This window comes from Neopelma chrysocephalum, unplaced genomic scaffold (genome assembly GCF_003984885.1).
Source record: "Neopelma chrysocephalum unplaced genomic scaffold, ASM398488v2 Primary Assembly neopelma1_64, whole genome shotgun sequence".
In the NCBI taxonomy this organism is placed as follows: Eukaryota; Metazoa; Chordata; class Aves; order Passeriformes; family Pipridae; genus Neopelma; species Neopelma chrysocephalum.
The window spans coordinates 8,484,215-8,497,403 of record NW_020897721.1 but is presented as its reverse complement, the minus strand read 5'-3'; the positions used below and the strand labels follow the sequence as shown (position 1 = coordinate 8,497,403).

At 39.3% G+C, this 13,189-nt stretch overlaps 3 protein-coding genes and 1 long non-coding RNA gene across 8 annotated transcripts in view; 3 read left to right on the top strand and 1 right to left on the bottom strand.

The window, feature by feature from the left end:
- Positions 1-1,222, top strand: part of LOC113967565 (vitellogenin-2-like) — a 23,057-nt gene extending 21,835 nt beyond the window's left edge. The window contains exons 33-35 of the mRNA XM_027683229.1: positions 1-121; positions 807-968; positions 1,107-1,222. The exon at positions 1-121 is cut by the window's left edge and continues 33 nt beyond it. Coding sequence (XP_027539030.1) covers positions 1-121; positions 807-968; positions 1,107-1,222 — 399 coding nt within the window. The remainder of the gene's footprint in view (positions 122-806; positions 969-1,106) is intronic.
- A 353-nt stretch (positions 1,223-1,575) lies between these two features.
- On the top strand, positions 1,576-8,023 carry CTBS (chitobiase). The gene is made up of 7 exons (XM_027683242.1): positions 1,576-1,719; positions 2,107-2,245; positions 3,218-3,426; positions 4,047-4,218; positions 4,772-4,869; positions 5,564-5,725; positions 6,687-8,023. Exons 1-7 carry the CDS (start codon positions 1,591-1,593, stop codon positions 6,870-6,872), a joined length of 1,095 nt encoding a protein of 364 aa, XP_027539043.1. The 5' UTR covers positions 1,576-1,590; the 3' UTR covers positions 6,873-8,023.
- A 118-nt stretch (positions 8,024-8,141) lies between these two features.
- Positions 8,142-11,778, top strand: LOC113967576. The gene is made up of 3 exons (XR_003534223.1): positions 8,142-8,352; positions 9,110-9,268; positions 10,804-11,778. It is a non-coding gene; the product is annotated as an uncharacterized LOC113967576 (long non-coding RNA).
- Positions 9,563-13,189, bottom strand: part of SPATA1 (spermatogenesis associated 1) — a 17,173-nt gene continuing 13,546 nt past the window's right edge. For 3 of the 5 annotated variants that reach the window (XM_027683233.1, XM_027683230.1, XM_027683231.1), the window contains 3 exons: positions 11,912-12,081; positions 10,765-10,863; positions 9,563-9,914 (listed from right to left, as the gene is read on the bottom strand). In XM_027683233.1, the coding sequence (XP_027539034.1) occupies positions 9,810-9,914; positions 10,765-10,863; positions 11,912-12,081 (374 nt within the window). In that variant the 3' untranslated portion in view covers positions 9,563-9,809. Of the gene's footprint in view, positions 9,915-9,937; positions 10,176-10,764; positions 10,864-11,911; positions 12,448-13,189 lie in introns of those variants that run through there. The other 2 variants (XM_027683232.1, XM_027683234.1) reach the window with 2 other exon arrangements.

The following is a 13,189-nucleotide window of genomic DNA, read 5'->3' as shown; positions in this document are numbered from 1 at the left end:
ATTTGTGGAAAATATGATGCTGAAAAGGAAAGAGAATATCAAATGCCCAGTGGATATTTAGCTAAGGATGCAGTAAGTTTTGGTCAGTCTTGGATCATCTCAGAAGACTCATGTGCTGGAGGTACTAAAATTCTAACATATGTTAATGTCATTGTCTTCAACTAATTAAGTAGTCACATGAATAGGTGATTTATATTAATTGTAGCACAATCATCTCATTTTTTGCTATTTCTATGATTAGTGGCCCCAGACTAAAAAAAAAAAGAAAAAAACCCTTTTTCCCAAGTTTAGTAGTTCACTGCAAGTTCTGGTTTTGTTGTATTTTTCTATCAACTTCTTATGCACTGTGTAGTTAACTGAAGCTTGTGTGTTCAACCTAAAACTCCCTAAGATGCTAACTTAGTATGGAAAGCAGGCAGTTTGACTGTTGACAGTGCAGAACAGAAGTAGATATATGGATGTCTAGGAGCCACTACTGCCACAAAATGAAGTGCTGTCATAGTTTGGGTAAGTTGAATGTCAGTTGACCAAGGTTTCCAAATGTATCTTTTTGGATTTGGACATCTGTTTCCCACCTAGATCCTATCTGTGACAAGCCTCTGTCCTTGCAACTGTGCCTTATATGCCTCATTTTCTCACAGCCTAAAACCTTTGACAGAAGATTGACTTCAATCAGATTAGCTTCACGTAGCTTGTGTCACTTTATTCATCCATTGGTCTTAGTTGTTGCTAATTCTACAAAATTAAGTCCACAAAGTTACTTATCTAAACTCTGTAGGTGCTTCATGAGAACTTATGTTTTGTAGCTTGCAAGCTGCAGCGCAAATTTGTCAAAACTGAGAAGGCAGTTGGATTTGAGAAGACGGCAGCAAAATGCTTCTCTGTGGAGCCAGTTCTTCGCTGCGTGGAAGGCTGTTCAGCAACCGGGACTGTTCCCGTCTCCGTGGGCTTCCACTGTGTACCAGCCGGTGAGTCTGCTGTGAGCAACACAGCCAGAATGTGAGTCTGTGAAAAACTGTGAGGTTTACCGCACTAACACTGGAGTACATCGATGTATAATGTAACCAAACCCTCGGCCTGACTTCTTCCTCCTTTCTCGTTTACAGACTCTGCTACCAGCCTGGAAAGGCAGCTTAGGCTGGGCCAGAAATCCGAGGACGTGGTGAGCTCGGTGCCTGCTCACACGGCGTGTTCCTGCCAGCACCAGTCGTGCCCAGCCTGAGCTCCCGCACCGACCCGCTCCTGAGGGGGCCGTGTCGGCCCCGCCCGCGGGCACGGCTGGCTCAGGCGGCCGGGGATCGGGCCCGTGTCCTGCGGGACATCGCTCTGCTCTGGTTCTTCTCGAGATCTTGAAAACAACCCGGGACACGGCTCGCCGGGTGTGAACTTTCAATAAACAGTTGCTCTGTAAACGCGCTCCCCGGAAATCTTTTTCTCCCCGCACACGCGGCTCGCTGTGCGGCGGATCCCACCCCCGGACACAGCACCGGCCCCGCCCCGGGTTCCTCCCGCCCCTCGCCGGGGACGCGGAGGCACCGCCCCGGGGGCCGGAGGTGCGCGGCCGGGCCGGGCCCAGCGTCCGTGGGGGCCATGGAGAGGCCGTGGGGCGGGTGGCTGCTGCCGCTCGGCCTCCTGCAGCTGCTGTGCGGCCCCGTCGGCGCCTGCCCCTGCCGGGACCCGCGGCTGTGCCGGCCCGTCACGGGCACCCGCAGCCCCGAGGTGCGCGGCCCGGGCGGTGCCGGAGCGGGGCGGGCTGGGCTGGGAGGCGCTGCTGGCGCAGGGACGGCCGAACCCGGCGGCTCCGCGTTCGCAGCGCCTTCAGCGCCCCGGGGCCGCTGCCGCCCTGGAATCGTCCGCTCCAGAGCGAGCCGGTTCCACACAGTGGGGGTCAATGTGCAGGGCAGCGCCCGGGCCGGGCTCGGGGTGGCAGCCGCTATCCCGCTGCCTGCGGGGCCCCCTGGCTGCCCGGGCAGAGGGAGGGAGGCGTCCGTGCAAGCTGCTTCCCAGAGGCGCCAGGCAGCGACCTTTGTGAGCAGCACGTGGAAAATAATAGTCCTGCTGACAAGTGTTTGGGGCTAATGAGGGTGATTCTTACCCCTTTTCCAGGTCTTTGTGTTTGATGTGGGAAAGGAAGCATGGAAATTCTATGACTGGTCAAAAATTACAACTGTGGCAGCTTTTGGAAAGTACGATCCTGAGCTCGTGTGCTATGCCCACTCTAAAGGTTCCAGGATAGTACTGAAAGGTTGGTTACATTGGGAAAGTGTGGATATTTATGATGCGTGAAGAAGAACATAATGTACATAGGGCTATAGCACCTTGACATTTCACATTCAACTGTATGCAGAATATAAAAATCAGTAAGAGGATTAATTAATAAGGCTATAACTCACTCAAGGCTATAACATCTTAACATTTTGCATTTAATGCCTGCTAGTATGCAGGGCATTAAAATCAGCAATGGTATCTGCCATAATAGTAATGAAACCATCCCAGTGACATCTAAATTAAAGTTCTCTAATAGGGAACATCACAGTTATGGAGGAAGAGGGAGGAAATGAAAAGCCTGTAGAAAATAGTTATATGGCTCTGTGTTCTGGATGTGAAGTACCCAAAAGGGTAAGGGAAGGGATATTAAGTAATTTTTAGTATTTTGCACTTAAATCAATCCCTTTGTATTAGGAAGTGGTTGAGTTTTAAAACATGAGTACTCAGGAACTCTGTGCAGGTACAAATGCTAATTAAAAAGACAAAGTCCATTACAGCTTACATGATATAAGCAACTTTTGGCTCTATTGAGGCAAACACAGAATCCAAGACCACAGTGTGGAAAGCAACAAAGGTTAAACATGAAAGTATTTTACTCTAAATAGTCCCTCTGGCTCAGTGGAAATCCAAAAGTAAATTGATTTCAAGAAAGGTAGTTTACAGTGGCTAAAAGAATATTAAGCAGAAGTAAGGAGGTTAAAATTTTAGAAAAACATCCAAAAGGAACCCTGTTTTAAACACCACTGTCTCAAAGAAGTTTGGTAATCAATTCTGGGGTGGTTTTTCAAACCACGCTTGGGGAAAAAGTTAACTCCTTTGTATTTTATCAGTATCAGTAGGAGCATTTTTTGGTTTATGTTTATATTTTTGGTTTAGTAAAGACAAGCCTTTCCTCCTTACTACTATTGTGGTGCCAATGCGTGTTAACTCTTGAAGGCTTCTTGTCTAGGTGATGTACCTCTTAAGGAAATTATTGATCCTGCTAAAAGAGCAGCATGGATATCCCACCAGGTGGACCTTGCAAAAAACCAGTATATGGATGGAATTAACATCGATATAGAGCAAGAAGTTAACGAAACCTCCCCTGAGTATTATGCATTGACAGAGCTTGTTAAAGAAACTACAGATGCTTTTCACAGAGAAATACCAGGATCACAGGTAATAATAATGTACCTTTTACAAACATTCACTTTATGAAATGCAAGGGGTTTTGACAATGCTGTTTAGCATATGAATATGAAAAGTTTATGCAGATCTAAATAGGATATTCTCATGAATGGTTCATTATGAATGTTAGCTGTGATATCGTCTTGTAAGAATCACCCTTTTTGATCTGTATGAATTTAAACAGAAGAGGGGCTTCACGAGGATCTATAGATACAACATTACTGCCTTTTGTGAGCTGGCACTTAGTATGGCTTAATGAATTGTTGAAAGTAGGGCAAATACAGCCTTCTGGGGCAAAAGCTTGACAGTGTTTTGGTAAACCCGTCACTAAAGTTTTAAGGATTTGCATCATGCTTCATATTTTTGGTCAGATGGTTTTCATATTATATTTTAATTTCTTTGATGCTAGGGGCACTAGTGGGGCACTCACTTTATAATCTAGTGTTTGCTTTGTCACCTGAGCAGCCTCTCCTATAGTTCATTACTATCAAGGTGTATTAAACTGCAACATGTAGGAAATACTGTCTTGAAAAGTTACAGCTTTTTTAAAAAGATGAAACAAGAGCGCCTAAGGGCCATACACGATACTAACTTGTGCATTTTTCCTTCAGGTAACATTTGATGTGGCTTGGTCTCCAGCATGCATAGACAGAAGGTGCTACAACTACACTGGGATTGCAGATGCCTGTGACTTCTTATTTGTGATGTCATATGATGAACAGAGCCAGATCTGGACAGATTGTATTGCAAAAGCCAATGCCCCTTACCTGCAGACTTTACTTGGTGAGGACAAAATGTTCAGGAGTCAGAACATTTCCATTTGTTTACATCAATAGATAGAAAAAATTGACATTTCTTTCTTTTTGTTTTTTGGTTGCATTGAAGCTTTCGAGTGTGCTCAAATATGTGGTGTCCTAGTGTGAAAATAGCATCTCTGATCCTTATGACACTACAGGCACACTTCTAGCAGTTGTGTGTTGTTACTTGTGATCAGTAGCCGTCAGGAGCGAAGAGCACTTTAGAATGGCAAACGGCAGCCAGAGCAATAGTGTCTGCTTGGGCTTGCAAAGAACCTGAAATATTTCTTTGTCCTTGTGAGCTTCTGCTAAGGGCATATGGTTTTAACTGTGAGCAACTAGAGCAATTACTAGCATCTCAGTAGAGCAGGCCTCTCTAAATAGAGTGTGCAGGTAGAGGTAAAGGAGAGCTTGCCCTTTAGCCTCTCTCTGGGGATCATGCAAGTCCTATATTGGCTCTGGCTGTAGATCAGTTGTAAGAATAAAAAGCATAGGAAAAGGGAGTAATGCATCTTAATTTTTATTTCCTTCAAATCTAGGCTATGAAGAGTACATTAATATGGGCATTGATCCTAAAAAGCTTGTGATGGGTGTCCCCTGGTATGGCTATGACTATGTCTGCCAAAACCTATCTACGGTAAGATGAAAGATTGTTCATTTGCAAACATACTGTTAATTTTTTCCTTGGAAAGATACAGCAAGATTTTGGAAATCTTGCTTTTGGATTAGGAAATACTATGGTCTGATGGATAAGAGCATAAAGCTGGGACACAAGACAGAATCTTTTGCTTGGCTGATAACTGATGAGCAGTGTGTTAGCAGATAAGGCATTTTATCTCCTTGGACAACCTGAACCCCACTATACCCAAGCACTGTGTTTGACTAAGGAGCTATAAATGTTATCTGTATGAGAAGAGATGATGTCCAAAGGTCCTACAACACTTGTATGTGCCTTCTCAGCACCATCACTAAGCTCACTGTTTAAAGACAGGTGCAACAAACCATAGCAAACCTGTGACTGTTAAAGCATAGCAGTTTATGGAATCTCAGACAACATTATACTTATGAAAAATGTAAGAGTGAATTAAAAAGGGAAAAGATAATTGTATAAGCTGAATGATATCCATCCAATCCTGTATAACTGCAGAGTAAACAAAATTTAACTTTTAGTTTACTTTTCTCTACACGTAGTGTATCTGCCAGAGTTGCTTGAAGATTAGGGATTTTTGAGACTCCGATGCCTTTTGTGAATTTTCTTGGCTGTACTGCTGTTTTGGAGTTCAATTATATCTATGTAACATGAAACTCATGCCTTCTGCTTTTTTTTTCAGGATCATGTGTGTTCTCTTTCCCAAGTACCTTTCCGTGGGGCTCCTTGCAGTGATGCTGCAGGCAGACAGGTCCCCTATGGAATTATCATGAAGCAGGTGAACAGTTCTCTTTCAGGGGTGCTGTGGGATGAGGTACAGAAGTCTCCATTTTATGAATACAAGGTAAGCATATCTTTCTAAGACACCATGTTATGGAGAAAACACTCATGAACCATAGTTCTTTGACTGTAAAGTTTTCAGGATTAGATTCTTCCATTTATGTTTTCTACTTATTTTTTCCGGTGGACTTCGTATCTGGAATTTCTAGTGTGAAAGAGGGGTGCAGTGCCTGAAGACTACAGGAGTAATAAAGATCTTCATTACTTTGTGTTTTCTTGAGATACTGTATCATGGCAAAAAAGGACATCTTGGCACTAAGAAATCCTATAGCTCTGTCCTTCACTGTTACAGTTACTTTCATGAGGTTATGAGTGCTTAAAACAGATTCTGAGATGATCTTTTCTTCTATCTCAGTGCCTTGCATGCATGTTCTTTTCTGCATTTGCTTTCTACATAGTCACAGTGAATGAGTCCATAAATGATTGTGCTTACAAGAACACCACAGTGTATGCATTTTGTCTTGATTCTTTAGACATAGTTTAGAGTTTCACATGGTGTTGTAAGCAACAACCAGGTCAAAGCAACATAACTTGGACAAAATTTTATCACCTCCTCTAAAACTGTTTATTGCTAAAAAAACCCCACTTAATCTCTAACTAAATTCACCTGTTATGTTAGATAGTGTATCTGAAATTTTACCTGTATCTAAAAAAATATTAAAATACAAATTAGCTAAGTCTTTTCATCTGACTACAGTTAAATTGTGCCACTGTTTTATAACATAGATTCTACAAGTAAAACAATAGCCAAGTATTTGTCTTAGAATTTTTAATTATCCTATGTGAAAAATAATTGGTTAATCAGGAAAATATCACTATGTAAATCTACATAGCTTGTATATCTCAGTTTTTAATTATACCTTTAACTGCATTCAACAGAAAATGTAATCAAAACCCGTGAACTTTAACTATCATATTCATATAGATAAGTAAATACTCACACTAGTCCTTAATTGTTTTTCTAGGATTCTCTTGGTCACCTCCACCAAGTCTGGTATGATGACCCTCGCAGCATCTCTCTAAAAGCAGCGTATGTGAAGAATCGAGGTTTAAGGGGCATTGGCATGTGGAATGGAAATAGTCTTGACTATTCCAGGGAAGCTGTAGCAGAACAACAAACTGAAGCAATGTGGCAAGCTCTGACACTGTAAGAACTATCTGAACCCTTGATTTAGAATGATGAAAATTTGTAATTTTTCATTTTGGCTTACACTATCAGAAATTTTGACCTTATATAAATATACTATGGTTACAAAAACTTTGCAAACTAGACAGATTAATCTTGTTGTTTTATATGCAAAGCTGTATTTTCATTCTTCAAAAAGTTCCAATGTTGCTTTAACAGAGGGGTTTTTTTAAGACTGCTCCTTTTTTTCATTTTTCATTTTTCATTTTACCATAAATTGGCTAAAGCTTGAACCCAATGTCTATCTGGTAACAAGTAAGACCCATTAGTGGATTTACAGGGGCAGTCTCATAATGATCCTTTGCTAAGGCTGCCTGGTACAGGCAAGTATTCATTCTGGAATCACATGGTGCAGTCTCAGCCTCCTGACTTCCCAACCCAACCTATATTTCAGCTAAGTCACTCTAGAATCAGATTAAATAAAATACTGGAGAGACAGATTGTTGCTTACATGCAACTTGGTGAAGCCTGTGCTTGCATTTGGTTACTCTTCCAGAGATTAAAAGATTTTATAGACTGAAGAAATTATGTACCATGAAGTAGTTGCCATTAAGATTTTTATCAGACTTGTTGTTAGAAAGGAATATTCAATAAACTCCAGTTTCACTGTGTTTATGTATCACGAAAATTCCTTTGTTTCAAAAGCCAAAAATCTTTGACTTTATCTTTAGGAGGGAACATTAATATGTAGAGGACTTGGATGATGTTTCCTTCCATTCCGAACTATTTTACTTCCTGGAAACTAGAATTCAGCAGCTTATTTAATGAACTGTATATCTATTTTTCCACACACTCTAAGATTCATTCAGTAGCCTGTTGTTTGTTTTTATGGGGTGTTGCCTGAGGGATAATAGCAGGTTATATTTTCTTTCTAGTTCATATTTTCATAAAATAATTTGTCTGGAGAAAATGTATAACTTTTTAAAATATCTGTAGTGATGTAAAGATTGTCTGATGTTTACAAGATTTTTTTGTTAAATAAAATGCTGTCTTCTTAAGGTTGGTAAACAATGTTGCCTGTCTGTGTTCTACTTGTTCTACAGCTCACAGCCCACATTGCTTGTCTGCTTCTCAGAACTGTTTCACAACGAGATTAAAGTGCAACTGTGCCCTTCTTAAGTGACTCCATTAATTAAAAATTTATTTCATTAGATAGATGTAGTCAGTTGTGGGTTTGTTTTTTTGGTGGTGGTGGTTTTTTTTTGGTTGGGTTTTTTTTTGGGGGGGGGCATTGGTGTTTGTTTTTATTGTTGTTGTTTTGTTGGTTTGGGGTTTCTTTGTTTCTTTGGTTTGGGTTGGGTTTTTTGTTTAATGGGTTGTTTTTTTCCCCTTGCTAAATAGTTCCCATAGTATAGCAGCACTACCATAATGGCTACTGAGGAAAAGACTAGAAGACTTCATGAGCTGTCTGACTGACTGATAGTACACATGATGGAAAACAGAAGGTGAAGCCTACTGCTCTTGCATAAAGAAAAAAATTCCCCTGAAAAATCAGAAGGCTTTTCACTAGAACATTGGTTTGTAGGTTTGAGAAGAAACTGGTAAATTTTATATACAATATGTATGTATCTGCACAAATATAGGTACTTGAGAATGTGTATTATTACTTACATTTATATGCTAAAATACTGTGAGATATTTGCTGAATTTAGAGGTCTTCTGGAGTGAATATCTGACCTGCAAAATCCTAACTGAGGGCCTGATGACTTAATAATAAAACTCCTCCTTGTAGCAGTCAAGAATCATGAGTTGATTTTTTTTTTTTTAAATTTAGGTTCAGATTTTCCAGTAGCTAGTTGCCTGCTCTTGTATCCTAAATAAGACACAATTCTGAAATAGAGAATGTGGGATTCAACTCTGAACTGAGTTACAGTGGTTGCAGTTTTAATAGTCAATTTAATACTTCAGCACAAAAATCTTTGTTAAGTTCTATCTTTAAGAAAATAAATTGGATAATGGGTGGTATGATTCAAGACATTTCTAAGTTAGTCCTTCTGAGAGCTGCATAATTTTCTCATCATATAACCCATTTCCCATGAGTGTTTTACTTCCAGTAATAAATACAGCCTTGACAGCCTTTTAGCTGAGATAAATTCCTAGAATGTTATTGTTCTGCTTAATGTAATACATCTGGTTTGCAAAGAGGCAAACAGAAGAGCTAGAAAAAAGTTACTATGGAGAGGTTTCTGATTTCTCTTTCAGAGAATTGTTAATCTTGGCACATGCATGAGCTTGGACCTTAGGAAAAACAGAATATGCAATAGTGTAAGTTGAACCAGGATCATCGTTATGCTCGTTCAAGAGAAAGCTTCCCTCTTCCTCTAACTACAGAAGACAGTTAATGTCCATTTGGCTTTCCTAGTAAGTAAAGGAACAAAAACAGCTAGATATGAAATAAGCTGAGATTATACTTCATAATAATATAGTAGTAATACATTGGTAATTTATAGATAGGCATGCTTATAATGACAAAAATAACTTCAGTAAATAGCTAAATAAAGGATTACTGTTGCTGTATTTCTACAGAACTTGTATTTTAATCATTTTCCAAAAATGTAGTGTGCATGCCTGCAAATAAGAACAGGTTATGGATTATAGGTTTATTTGCTTAGTAGCTATTTTGTTAATCAAAGAACATCAGCATACCACTAACAGCTTAGTTTTAGACACATTACTAGCTTAAACTGTATGTGTAAGCAGCTGACTAATCTTACAGTAAGAGAAAGATTTAAAACGAAGTGAGCTGTGGTACCTCAGTAGCCTAGTATATAAATTCCACAACATTTATATAGCTGATGTCTTTTTACAAGACAACTTCAAGAACATATAAATGAATTCCCATCTTCTATATACATTAAAGAGCTTTTGTGGACTTGACAGATGTTGAAGTCATGTCATCTTCTTAAATTCCTGATTTTCTGTACTGGAGAATTAAAGCAGAATGAATCTTCTTCTGTGTCAGTTCTGCTCTCAGTGCTCGTAAATCAGATGCTGCCTGCTTTCTCAGCTGCAGAAGAATCAGTAATTTAAGGAATGGCAATCTAAGGAAGTTTTATTGAGTTGACATGCATATAGGTTTATATAACTAAGACTGAGTTTTATACAGAATGGCTGAATACAGGATACTTCATTCATCTTTAAAATTGTACATGTCCAATTAGATAGCTTAGTTCTAGCACTGCTTTCTTCTGTACTTTGCCTTGATGTTTTTGAGACAACTGCAAAATTAATTATTCTTTTCACTCCTCGTTATACAATGTCATCCACCCTAGAGTACCCAGTAAACAGGGGCTATGGTCAGTGTCTGTGATGAAGAAGACTTCTATTTCAAACTTTCAGAGCTGAAAAGCTATCCAGTGTACAGACCAGTACTACCATCTTCCTTCCAAAAAGAGCCATAGGCATCACTGGTATAGAAAAAAGCACATGAAGAGGACTTCCATCTGCTTGGACAGCCATTATCTTTTTTTTTTTTTGGTTTTTGGTTTGGTTTTTTCCTTTATACCATTTTTTTTTTGCCTTAGCCATGGTCTATTTATTACTGGTCAGTGCCTTACCACACCAAGTGTATTTTTTCAATTACCTTTTGAATGAAATGGGATTTTTATGAAAAAGATTGTAAACCTTAACTTACATAGTATCTTGAAAATCTAAGTTGTTTGAACATTCAAAATCGTCTAATAACCTGGTGTTCTGGAGTAATTTGACTCAAGTGATAAAGTTACAACAACTAACATGATAAAACTAACAGCATAAAACAAGAAATGTTTAGCAAATATTTACATCATCTAATAATTAGATCTAATTTTTTTCACACACTGTCACATTTTGACTGTTTTAATGAAAAGGCAGAGTACCTTAATTTTTGTTACGAGTTTCATTTTTGTATCATCTAGCTTCCTCTGCAGGTGATCGAGTTCATGCTGCACTGTAGTAATCCAGGTGATTGTGTAATTCTGTGTGAAACAACAACAACAAAACCTGAAGTGCAGCATTAGCACATCTCTTCATTCACTGGGTGCTACTTCACCACTCAGAAACAACCCTTTAAACTCCTTCCAGCTCCCCTGCTTTCCTGCCTGACTGATGCCTGCCCAGCCAGCACGTAGCTCATGAGGGGTGGAGAGCATACTTGTGCTCAGCCTAACAGCTCATTAAATCCTGGCTGTCTTCTCTGGGGGCTGGCCAGTACATACCTGCTGGGTGCATGTTAAGTTGTACATATCCTTCATTTAAGGCCTCTTTGTGCATAGCCAGGGAGACCTTAAAAAAACCCTGATACACCCCCCAAAAGGAGCAATAACATATCTGACCATAGCTAAATAATGTAATGTCAACCCTATTCATATTTTTATTTTGTAGATATTTATTTCAAGATAGGTCAAATAATACACCATAGTATAATATACACTCTTAGATTGTACATACATGAGAAAGGGACATTTCTTTTTCCTAGGCTAGCCTCATATTTGACAACAGGCTTCCATTAATGCATTGAGAAAATTAGCAGATACCACTACTGGGAAGGGTGTTTTCCCTTTTTCTTTTTTCTTTTTTTAATCCCTCTCTGACCTTCCTAAGAAACTTGCAGTTGCACAAGTTCAGGTACAACCACTTCAAAAGCCTCAGGCACATTTTGTCTTCCAATTTCATTACCTCTGTATATGAATTTGGGGATGATGGGAACAATATAGAACTGAACAGTTCATTAATCATTATTATATCATACTTATCATTAATCATACTGAACAGAAGGAGATTTGTTACGAGAAGGTACAAACATGAAGCAGAAAAAATCAAATGCTCAGACTCAAACATTTCTGCAGGCTTTTTGAGACAAATGGGCTCAAGGAATTCTATACCTCAGAGCATTGAGGGGTATTTGGCTGCTGAAGCTAGTTTACGAGTCACTGTTGGTGATTAGTTTCTTTAAATTATATCTTATAAAAAGAAAAATAACAACAGGCTGTATAAAAAGAGATAATAAATAATACAAGCAAATACCTTGGAGTTTGTTGTATTGTTTGGTCGTTTTTGGCTATCTCTGGCTTCCAATTGCAAGAGCAATTTCTGGTGGTAAACCTCTAAATCTTGTTGTAATTTGTTTAAGGTGCCCTCCAGTGAAACTGTAGCTTTCTTAGTTTCAAAGTACTTCTTTTTCCATTCCCCACGAACTGCACAGTGAAACAGTAATACTGTTTATTCTTGTTCACCTTATCATAAGGTCTGCTGAAGACAGTCCTGACCAGCTGATCTCACAGGATTCAGCTGGCCAATGCACACACTGAAACATGGCAGTAGGTTTCTTTTAAAAAAGCATTTAGAGAAAAATATTCATTAAAATTACATTCACTGTAAATGCAACTGAGTTTTCACACAGGCACCTGCAACAAAAGGTTCTATCTGTCCACCAAGATAAAACACAAGGCCCAAACCCAAAGTTTCCTTCAGGCTGGCTGTTCTGCAGGTTTCAGCTGCACAGGAGTGCTCCAGGCTTGTGAAACTGGTATGCCCAGCACAGTCTGAAGTCCACAGCTTTACTGTAACAGAAAATGTAGCTCTGTAGATTTATGCAAAATTTGATCTCTTTATGACCAGAATTTGAACAACTGAAACTTACCCAAAGAACTCAGCTCTTGGGGAGTGTATGTATGTAACTGAGAGTGACTGTTAGGATAGCAATCTTAGGAGGATATTAAATATAGACTAGATCACTGTTCCTGCAGAATATGCTCTTTCCTTAATACCTTGTGAAGAAACATGCTTGCAACATGCACTTACTTATGGAAGTCTACAGGTCAGATAAAAATAATGTAGAGAGACACTTCTTAAAAAACCTGCAGAAGTTGTTTGAATCCTTGTGAAATAACCTTTATTTTTACCTAACTGAAAAACATAATTTAAGACAATGCAGGAGCCATTTAGGGCTTATCTCAGCAAGGTAAATTAGTTTGCCTTGCACTTCCATGCTACTACAGAGTCACTGCTTCAAGTACCCAAGGCTGGGTTTTTTAAAGTACAACTTCACCACGTTGTGGAGAATAACTGAAAGAATTGGCTTGTTGTCTCCTTAACTCCTGTAAGAGTTGAGATGCCTAGTGATTTAGCTGCACTGAAGGACAAAGTGAAAGCTCTCAAAACTTCATAATGATTAAATCTCATCTCTCTATGACTGGAACGTGACCTAGGGAGGATAGTTTTAAGTATAAACTTGGAAATAATTTTACAAAGAAAATTCCTGTAAGATTTGAATGAGATTTGACCTTGTTAAAAACCAAGGTT